This window comes from Anopheles coustani, chromosome 2 (assembly GCF_943734705.1).
Source record: "Anopheles coustani chromosome 2, idAnoCousDA_361_x.2, whole genome shotgun sequence".
NCBI classification, from domain to species: Eukaryota; Metazoa; Arthropoda; class Insecta; order Diptera; family Culicidae; genus Anopheles; species Anopheles coustani.
Window position 1 is genome coordinate 9,036,538 of NC_071289.1, and position 10,770 is coordinate 9,047,307.

Here is a 10,770-nt window from a genome sequence, read left to right on the forward strand (position 1 = left end):
AAATTTGAATACTTGGGAAACAATTGTTGAAACATATAACGCATTTGAACTAATAAACTCGGGAACATAGAATAATTATCAGAGGAATCTTTGTTAAATCGGTTGAAGTTTGAATTTGAGCATGATAGGGTTAATCAGTTGAACGGTTGTGACGAGACGCTGCACGTCAAATTCACAGGGATTCGAATCCGGTCTGAGATCCGGATTTTCAAAAATCCGACTCCTATCTCATCATATCAAGCCTGCACATCCAACTTGCGATTATTTCTATCAGTTGTTGAATTTATTCGAGAAATGTAAAATATGAAAAATAAAAACCTTATTTGAATCCGTGAAATATGATCCAATCGAAGAATCCGTCAAGGGACCGAGTCTTGGAATCTTCTGAATGACGATTCTGCCAACACTACACCTACCACTAACACCTGGGGTCTTCGATGGGAAATTGAAAAAATACGCGATTCGTGTCCTCCGTCCGAGGAATCTTTATTTTGTACGATGTACCGCAGTGTTTTTCCTTCACTTCGAATCTAAAACTTGACCAGTGCATTCGCTGTTTCTGACCAGGGTCATTGAAGGACCAGAACTTCAATGAAATCCTAGCCAGCACCACCATCCTGAATGTTCTTGTGAAGTGGCCATTGTATGCTCTCTCCGGGAATAATCTAGTCATGTAAATGTTGCTAGTACTGATTGTACAAAGCAGCATCAAGTTGTAGTGAAAGCAACTAATTAAAATCCATTGCGAAAAGTGTGTTTATTTACAAGATTTGTGCGTTGCTTTGTTTGCATCTTGTGTCTGCCGGCAAATAAGAGCGCTATCTACAGCAAAAAGTAAGTGAAAATAGTACAACAAAGTTAAATAGTGATTACATCGGTAGGCCGGAGGAGTCACGAAGAGAAGGAAATACTAGTAGTATGTATATGTGGGCAGTTGACTTAGAGCAAGGTGTCTACTATTTGCTAATAAGGATTGTAAACAAACGGCCTTCCGTCGGGTGGAGTGTAGTGAACGTGTAGTAATAATAGTGTGACTATGCTCATGTGATCATCGCAGAAATTGGAGTGAGCTTTGCTAAATCAATTGGCAAATCGGTGCAGAAATTTACACAATCATTTACCGCCAAGCGGCAGCTCGTGTTATTGACAAAAAAGTATTGTTTTTTGACGCGGAACATAATCGCGGTGAGCTAAATGGTAATATTTCCTGTGTCCCCAAAAAAGGAAGTGTTTCTTTGAATATCCAATGGCACTATGGGAATGTTTTACCGCTTGTGAAACAGAAGTGAATGTTTACGAAAAATGTTACCATCGGCACTAAACATACCTATTCTAAATTGATTGAACCTAGTTCCACGCGTCGTAGTACGAGGGTTTGCCTATCAGATTTCGCACCATTGACAACAACAAACCATTGATTAGCCTCTCCGCTATGATCAACTACCGGGTACGATAGATAACAAGGCAACCCGTGCGTATGTTATTCATCATGTGCTTTTAAACAACCTGATAACAACCTTCGCCAGTCCTCCGGCGAATAGCAGCACAATAAACAATTTATTTATTTCCCTTCCAACACTTTCGCAAAGTCTTTCGAGTGTGACTAAAGTGCCCCAGAGCAGCAAAAAGTGAAACTGTCGCTCCGTCGGTTCCGTTGTATCGTAATCCGATTCGAGATTTTCGCGATTACTCGATCGATGTGAGAGGACTTGCGGAAAGGAAGTGTGGAGGTCTTTCAGTGAATGAGGGTCATCAAACCATTTGAGTTAGTTCTACCTTGACGTCAAAGGAATTTGGAATGTTTGAAATAGTTAAAAAGAAGGATTTTATTTTATTACACTTTCAAAAACCTTTCCTGTTTTCTTTCATTAAAGCTCAAATAATATTGAGTGCAAAGAAGAACGTCACATCTGAATTCTAATTTTATTTTCATCCCAGCTCTTCGAGGCCGGCGCAATTGTATGAATTTTAATGTGTCTAAGTCGCCATATTTAATAATTCATCGACACCGTAACCTGACCATTTCCATCCGGGATGGGAAACTCCAGTACAAAGCTAGCGGAGAAATGCTCCCTGCTAGCCAAAAGCGAGGTGCCGGTGGTGGCCAGCTCCTTCAAACTAGTCAGCAAAAACTCGGAACGTATCAAGGAAGATGATCTCATGGTACGTATCATGTGGCTCCTTAAAACTAGAACAGCACAAACAGTATATTTATTTTTTCCTTTTTTTCTTTTTCAAACGGGATGGCCTACTTTTCGCGAACATATTCCCCGTATCTCTTTTTTCTTGTGTGTGCGGCAGAAATTTTGGGGCTCTCAAATGGATCCACGTTTGGCGCAGTACATTACCAACTTCCTGTTTGGCCCGCTCGGTTCCCGCTCTCCGGTGGTCGAATTCCAGCGGTTTGCCGAGCTGTACGTTTTCTGTGTCCGCGGTACCATCGATGAGCGGATCAACGTGCTACTGTGCAGCCTTGGCCAGCAGCCCGAATCGGAGTCGACGGAAATCGCCTATCCGCTTATCAAAGAGGTATGATGGGGCACGGGGATCCGACTGGATCGATTTCACTATCATTTTTATCTCTCTGTGGCTGTTGGGCAGGCAAATCTTATCATACTTTGTTATACTTTTTTCCCTCCACATTTACACTTCATCAACGTGCCACAGTACGTGGAGGCGGTCGTCAGTAGCTACATGCGCGCGATCCGACTCGAAGGCGGTCCACAGTATAAGTCGTGGGAATCGCGTGGCTTCCGTATCGTCAAGGATTGTATCCAGAAATTGGCTGAAAGTTTGGCGTATGATGTGGTGCAGCAGGGCACGCAGAAAGTCACCCGGGCCGATGCAGAACGATGGTAAGCAAGCAGAAGAGGCGTTTGTCGAGAACCCATACAATCATATCCTGAGATGTGGTACTACGGTGGAAACGTTGCACGGGAAGTTTTCTTTTATGATGCCGTTTAAGCAACGCGAATGGTGTTGCTCAATGTACCATAGGAAAGGTTTTAAAATAACCGATAGAAGAACGTGTCTTGGAAACCAAGAATAAGACGGCGTCATCCGGGGAAATATTGGTCATTGGGAAAAAAAAATTTTGTATAAACTGGATATGGGTTTCCTCCGGGACAAATGAAGAGTTCAACAAGTTTTAGTTTTACAAGCTGCTTTAAAAATATGACTTTATCTATATGTAGAACACAATTGGGGGTCAACGTGAAATGTGGATAAACAAGACTTGTTTTATCGAAATGTAGCGCCAATGATGTATATTATCTCCGACGAGTATTTTTCAATGTTTTCTCTTTTTTATTGTAGTTTTTGTACGTTTTAAAATAAACTGATAAACTTCAAATATTTATTTCATTGGTCCCATAGTCCCTTTTCTTGAATCTCCTAAACATCCTTAGACCCATACCACTCACGTTTCAAAATCGATTTCGCCACACCCACACTCGGGCCGGCACGTGGAATTAGACTAATCAAAAATGCGTTTCCTGTTGTAGGTTACATATGAATCCGACGTTCCTGAAGATGTTGGAGCATGTGTTTTCTCACCTGTACCACTATCGCAACGTAAAGAATGCTTCCGAGGCCGATGGAAACGCACGGAAAAGCATCATCCCGCAAGAGGCGCTCCAGTCGATGCTGCCGTACTGCGAAGGACTGCAGTACGTGCCCGATTATCCGGCCTTCACCGATCTGTCGCAGATGCTGTTCATCAACTCCAACCTGCCTGGTACGTTGCAGAACAAGTGGCGCTTCCTATTTTCGTCGCAAATCCACGGGGAAAGTTTTTCGACACTGCTGGGTAAGTGTGAGATTGTATGGAAAATTTAACTTTTTATAGATGGCATAGTAGGATTTTATTTATTGATTTCTTCATACTCCAGGTCGAATAATGGACCAAGGTCCAACGGTTGTTATCGTCGAGGATGCAAATGGATACATTTTCGGTGGCTATGCAACGGATTCGTGGGCACTCAGTCCCAACTACGTCGGAAACGAGAACTCTTTCCTTTTTACACTGCGGCCAAAGATGCGATGCTTTCCCAGTACCGGGTATAACGATCACTACCAATATTTAAATCTCCATCAGCAAACGATGCCAAACGGATTGGTAAGAAAGTTGTTCGAAACACGTGGCATATTGTCCACTATGTAATGGATTTTTGAATGTTTTGCTCTTGCTTCATCCTACGCCCGTTCTACCTGCCAGGGTATGGGAGGCCAGCACAACTACTGGGGTATGTGGCTGGACAGTGAGTACGGTCTCGGTGAGTGCTCGGAGTCCTGCACGACGTACAAGGGATACTTCCAGCTAAGCGCCACCAAGAAGTTTAACATAAGAAATGTTGAGGTCTGGGGCGTTGGAGATAAACCGGTGAAGGAAGATGAAGCGGTAAGGACGAAGGAAAAAGTGAAGCGATGAAAAACTAATGGGAATTTTATGTGTGTCTATTTTCCTTTCTAGGAGGATGAAAAGTCTGGCGTACGTTCGATACTGGATGGGAATGCGGACAGCAAGGCTATGCTGAAGATGAGTGGCCGCGAACAGTACTCGGATGGCTACCGAGAGGAACCCAAGGACTAAGGCTTGCGTAAGCACGCCAGAAAGAAGAAGTGTTTCGTGATGGGGCGCACGATGGAAATCAACTTGGTGGATGTAACGGATACATTCAATTTCAACTTTCTATGAACAAGCCATTAAGAGGTGTTCTCGTTCTCGGCTCGCTTGGCTATATCCGTTGTTGTAAAATGATGTTGCAGGGCACGGGCGTGAGTCTCGAATCGAATCTGATCGATCTTACGTTCAGGTGTAGCCGTACCGAACGCACAACGGTGACGGCCGGCAACGTGTGTTAGGAACAAAAGTCTGAATAGTTTTTTCTCGAACGGGTTTATATTTTGTATCTTCCGAAATGGAAAGCGCTATTTAAATGTTATCTAACAGCAAATCGAACACCAAGATTGCACCGAACAAAAAAACCATCTACCACCCAGCACCGATTATCACTAGGCTCTTCATCTGGCGTGAAAAGCGATAAGCGAAACAACAGTCTCCACTAGATCAACTGATCGTTGTACATCTGACGTGGAGAAAAAACGAAGAATTAACTTTTCAATGTTTGGGGAGCGCAAAAAACCGCACAAGTTAAGAACCGATATCATGTAGGGTAGTATCAAAGATACACGACGTGTGAAAGTAACAGTTTAAAAATACCTACATGATGTAAATTGGAGAGGAAACAAATTGATTTGGCAGCGGAAGAAAACAATTTCTGGGCGCAAACAGCACTTTGACGATGGTTGGCAGACGGGATGGGAGGAATTTAAGAAAAAGGTTGGAACATTTATTGTCGTATACTTATCGTTCACAGAATGTAAACCCTATTTGATGTACCAAAGTCCCGATTAGGTAAGGGGTTAAGAACAGGCTTTCGTTAAGAAGATGCTCAGAATCTATCAATATTATACAACTAACTCCTCCTAGGCCACATAAAAAAACACAATATTAAATGTTACAAAGCAGAGCAAATTACAAAGAGCGCAAAGCGTGTGCTCCCAGTTTCAAATGTACAATCAAAGTGTATTATTTTTTGTTTGTTATTTAAAATTGTATCGCTCGTTTTAATGTACGACTGGATGTACGCATATTTTACAGTGCCATATAATATGTGGTTTCTAATATCACGGTGGATAATTTTTCGAACTGAGACAGCTTGAAATTGTTTTACAAACGTAGTTTAAGCACTAGGAAAACAGAAAAGGAAAGATTTTATCCGGAATGTTGTGTGTAAAGTATCCCACAGTGGGAAAATCACTTCTCTTCGCTGTACGTTGTCAGTTTCTTCTCGGTGTGTTTGTAGCTGTGTAACATTGTTAAATAGATGCACAGATTTGTGAGGATATGAAAATAAAAAATATGTTCAAAAGGAATGTCTGATTGTATTTACTCGTTATTTTATAATAGATTCATGTTGTTACTTCCGTTAGTTGTGAGTGTTGTGTATTATTTCTAAGATTGCTAAGCGTTTTCTTGGTTTTCTTCGGGATTGTTCTTGCAACGAAGCCAATGCTTTTCACAGGCGGCCGATGTGTGGCGTGATAGGAACCGCTGGCTTGCGAAAAGTTTGCCACAGGCCGTGCAGGCTATCTGCCAGTTGTGGTGCCCGGTTGCCCGCTGATGCTTAGCTAGCTGATGAGGAAACTGAAAGTTACGTCCGCACTCCGGCGACGAGCATCTGTTTAGCTGTTCGTTGCGGTGCACATAAGCCTCGTGGTACTCGAGATCGCCGGGCCAACGGAATATCCGGCAGCAGGTGCTGCATTTATGTTTCGAAGTTGTGTTAGTTTTTACTGCCGGGTATTTCATATCTTCCTTCGATTTCGATAGTTGCTTCTGCTGGATAGGTTGATCGGGGATAGCGAATGGATTCCAGAACAACTCGCAAAATGCCGCTAGTAAATTTAGGGAAAGAAGAATGAGATTGGGTGGTAAATGGTACAAATGATTTTAATAGCTACCGTCCCAGTTTTTGTGCTCTTGCATTGCTTGCTTGTTTTTTGATTGGAGAAGAAAGCACCGTGGCATTTTTAACAAATTTTCTGCGTCGTTTTCAATTCTCACAATGAATAGGGGTTATCATGAAATCGTCGTTTCGTTTTAGCGGTCGCTAAAGGTGCTCATTTGTTCATTTCAGTCGCTAAAAGTTCATTATAATGAACAAATGAGCACCCTTAGCGACGAATGAGCGCCTTTAGCGACCGCTAAAACGAAACGACGATTTCATGATAACCCCTAATATTCTGCTCAATGCCTACTTGGATTAAGTTTAAAAAAATCCCTTTGCAGTTTGTTCATTTGAATTATTTCCTTTTTATAACGGTTACTGTTATACGGAATACGTTATTGTGTTATACTGTTAGTTGCTATAGAGAAACGTTGCATTAAGAGAAAATATTCATCTTTTATTCATAGCGAAACTGTTAAAACATCTAAATACTAAATTGCACAGCATAACTTTGGGGAAATGTAACATTTCCATACTATTTCTTCCTACAAATGCTGTTTTGTGTGTGATGTGCACTTTATAACATTGCCTGCAGTGTAGAGCGATTGGCAGATGGAGGTTTTTGCGCATGCCTTCCCGCCGTGATAACCTGGAAAATTTCTGGCATGGCTTCTTCGCACGTTTCGCAGCTAGCAGTGTGTTTGTGTCGGAGAAAATAGACTCAGGAAACTCGTCTCGCGGCGGCTTCTTGGGCGCTTAGCATACAGAATAATAGACGAAACGGGAAGGTCAACCGTTTCCTGCACGCACACGCACTTGCGTGACGGCTGTCGGACGAAAAACAGCTCGCTCGGAAAAGCGAACGCTGCTGCTGCTGCTGCGGTGGCAAAGGAGACGCCTGGTCATCGCTGATAGTGTGCAGTCATAAAAATCACTCATCCGGGCCACAACACGGTGACCGTCAGTTCCATTGTGTTCTCGGTACGTTGTTCTTCTGTACCAAATGACGGAAAAGTGCTTTTTGTACAGGGTGTTACCATATTTCACAAGACTGCATGCAGCTGCTGCTCGCTGCACGGTCGGGAAAAGTCTCGGGAAGCGAATCTGCTACTGACAGTGCTGGAGTGCTACTTTCATTCGTAGCACATCCACTTCGGATCGAACCTGTGTCGCGATTTTCATCCATGTCTTTGCAGATGCACAGTGTTAAGTGCTGGTGAAAGTGAAGCAGCTCAAATCGAAGACTAATCCTCACAAATCGAATCGGTGTGGTCGTTTACAGTCCGCTCGAGTGAATGGTTTTCATTGTTGAAATGTTTCTCGTGCTTCGCTGAGTGCAAATTTTCCATCACAGTGAAACCGTGGAGTGCGATTGCAAACGTTGAAAGGCATGTGTGTTGTGTAGCGAATGAAAAGAGTGGGTTTTTCACTTTCAGCGCCAAGCAGCAAACAGCATGGCTGACAGTGTGTCGTATTGTCTGCTTCTGTGTTCCCATCTCCTGCCGTCCAGTGTCCTGTCGTAGTGATTCTGGGAAGAACGGATCCAAGAGGGCGAATGAAGTGAATTTTCTCAGTTTCCACGGTAGATTGAATTAGCATCACTCTCCGCTAGGAGCGTTGGTCTACTGGCGAAGCATGAGTATTGGTGTTTGTTGCCATGGACTGTGTGTCAGCAGAGCTGCGCTCTTCTCGGTATTCGCGAGACTCTGGTACGGTCACAGCTCTTAGTATCGCACGGATCGCTCGAGGAAGATGGTGCCCAACTGTGGTGGTGTAAATCTTTGTGGTTAGTGATTTAGCACTCCTTTGCTCTGCAGTTTGTGGTAGGCGGGCTCCTTGGATGTGAAGGCTGCCTCCAGAAGTGTGTAGCAAGTGATCCGTGGGACAGGAGAAGAAACAAAAATCGCACGTGCGTGTATTGCACTGCTGGGACAAAAGAAAACGCTCAGTGAGCAACGAGAAAACTTCCACCAGCTTAGGTTCTTCCGCCGTTGGGCTGCTGACGGGCAGATCTGAGTTAAGAGGACTGGATTTACACCTATTTTTCAGCCGCCAAAGAATGTGTACAAAACCTGTTTGGAGTAAAAACAATAGGCTCATTTATCGTCAGGCTACGATACGGGGGGTCGAGTGATCTTGTTCTGACCTCGACCGTATACTACAGTGTACAGAAGAGAGTCTGGATGATTGTGAGAAACATTATGTCGAGCCGACATCATCGTCACAATTCTTCTCGCTACTATGCTCTTGCTAAGTAATAGACTCACATCAACATACAGCCACACATATACACACAAACGCATGCTAGCTTCCTCTCTCTCTCTCTCTCTATCTCTCTCTCTCTTGTTATGAATTGAATTAATTTTCCTTTGGCTACTGCTTGTATTTTCTCTCGTAAAAGGCATAAAAACAAGGAAAACAGGGAACGCAGCCCGTAAATGATGGCAGGTGTGTATTTACATGCTGGTCCTAGATTGGTTGGTCAGCCCATCGTTGAACATGGCAAGGATTTCTGCACAATGTGTCAGCGCTCGACGGGACGGCTCAAGTGTGCACGTGCGCCGTGATGTGCGTATTTGTGTGCGCTTCCGATACCCAACTGCTCACACTTGTTGTCGAAAGGCTTTTCTCCATTTTCCGCCGCGGAGTTCTGCTCTGCGGGATGCAATCCTGTACTGCTGGTGTTAGTGTAGATCAGGAATGCTCGCGCCAGGGGAAAGCTATAGGACGGCGGCCTTCACGTTGAACCTGATGCATCCCTTAGTCGAACTCTGATAAATTAGCGAATCAATCCTATGCGAAGGAACTGGAACATTTGCAATCGCTTTCTTAGAATGGCTGGTAGCTTCGCCAGGTAGGACGATACCAACCCAACGATGGACTTGTATGTAGACATTTGGAATGACCTTCGGCGCGGACAGCAGCAATCTCCCGGATTATTAGCAGCTCCGTCTGCAATGTCGTTAGTAAACCATATGCAATTTCGAATGAACAAGATAGACAGTTCTTTCCTGCTCTGCTCAAGGACACCTGTAGTTAATTCAAACTTGCATTCTAGATATATTATGGGGATGATGAATTATTTATTAATCTTTTGTTGAAGTATTTTATACTTATTTTATACTTGTTAGGTTGAAAATTATCTATATGTTTTTAAAAATTATAAGAAGTGACTTGAAAATCAATAAATTAATTTGAGGTAAAACTAGCGTTGCAAAGACCTGCAGAAGTGGTTCCAATCGACGAATAAACTGAAACGCAGTAATGAGCGGGCTGGCGTGTCCGTAACTGCCCCGACTAGCCAGCAGACACTGGTATCCTCCGCTCAAGTGGCGATGTGCCGAGTGCTACGGGTCAAATAGATATGCCACGCCGTGTCGACCGTGTGTATGTTGTTGATGGCCGGTACGTCTTGCAACCTTCCAGCTTCACGGCGAGTCGCTGTCGCGCTGCTATTATTAGACATCGACGAAAGAATGTGTCGTGCGCGAAAGTGTAAGAATAGGCCACGGAGAGGCGAAATCTTCCAATTTTCCATTCCCAGCACCGACTTCTTCGCGCCACTGTGCTGGCTGGAGTTTTGATTTCGTCCAATACCGGCAGCTTCTGTACGATATGAACGTTTTATTTCTTCTGTTTTGATCATTTTATCTTGTTTAGGACCATTAAGGCACCTTTGATACGCCCACTTCCATGTTTTTGGATTAAACTGTGCAGGTCTGAATTTATGGATACAAAACATGATGCCGATTTGAGGCAATAGGAATGTTCAGAATGTGCTATTTTCAGTACAGCGTGAAATTTAAAGGATTTATTGTAAAGTGAACCTGTGTTTGAATTGAAAGGTACCTATGGCCATATTTAATATAAGTAAGTAAGGTTTGAAGACTATTCAAAATCCCAGATGTAATTTTTTAAATTTCTCCCTAAACTAAAAATATACGTCAATTGTATGGCCCTAGGGGATGAAAAAGGCGTATCAAAAATTTATAACAGATTGTTAGAAATTCAAAAACACTCTGTATCGGCTAATGTCGACCACTACAATCGTCGGTACCAATCGATCAAATACATTAATCCAACCCTTTATCCGCACCATGCTCGGTGCCACGAGGCTTAATTGCGGCTAGCGAAGAGATTTGCATTTTAATGCTTCTCGTATGACGTCGTTCACGGAACTCCCGCGCAGTATCTCGGCGTAAGTCGCGCGTTCGACGCGATTGGGATCAATTGTAACCGTGAGCAGCGTTTGTCGCCG

General features: G+C 43.4%; 1 protein-coding gene across 1 annotated transcript; it reads left to right on the plus strand.

Annotated features, from left to right (window-relative positions):
* Positions 1–446: 446 nt before the first annotated feature.
* Positions 447–5,926, plus strand: LOC131262215 (MTOR-associated protein MEAK7). The gene is made up of 8 exons (XM_058264168.1): positions 447–834; positions 1,939–2,163; positions 2,302–2,529; positions 2,668–2,855; positions 3,504–3,808; positions 3,891–4,117; positions 4,217–4,399; positions 4,472–5,926. The coding sequence occupies exons 2-8, from the start codon at positions 2,035–2,037 to the stop codon at positions 4,589–4,591; spliced, it is 1,380 nt and encodes a 459-aa protein (XP_058120151.1). The 5' UTR covers positions 447–834; positions 1,939–2,034; the 3' UTR covers positions 4,592–5,926.
* The last annotated feature ends 4,844 nt before the right edge of the window (positions 5,927–10,770 follow it).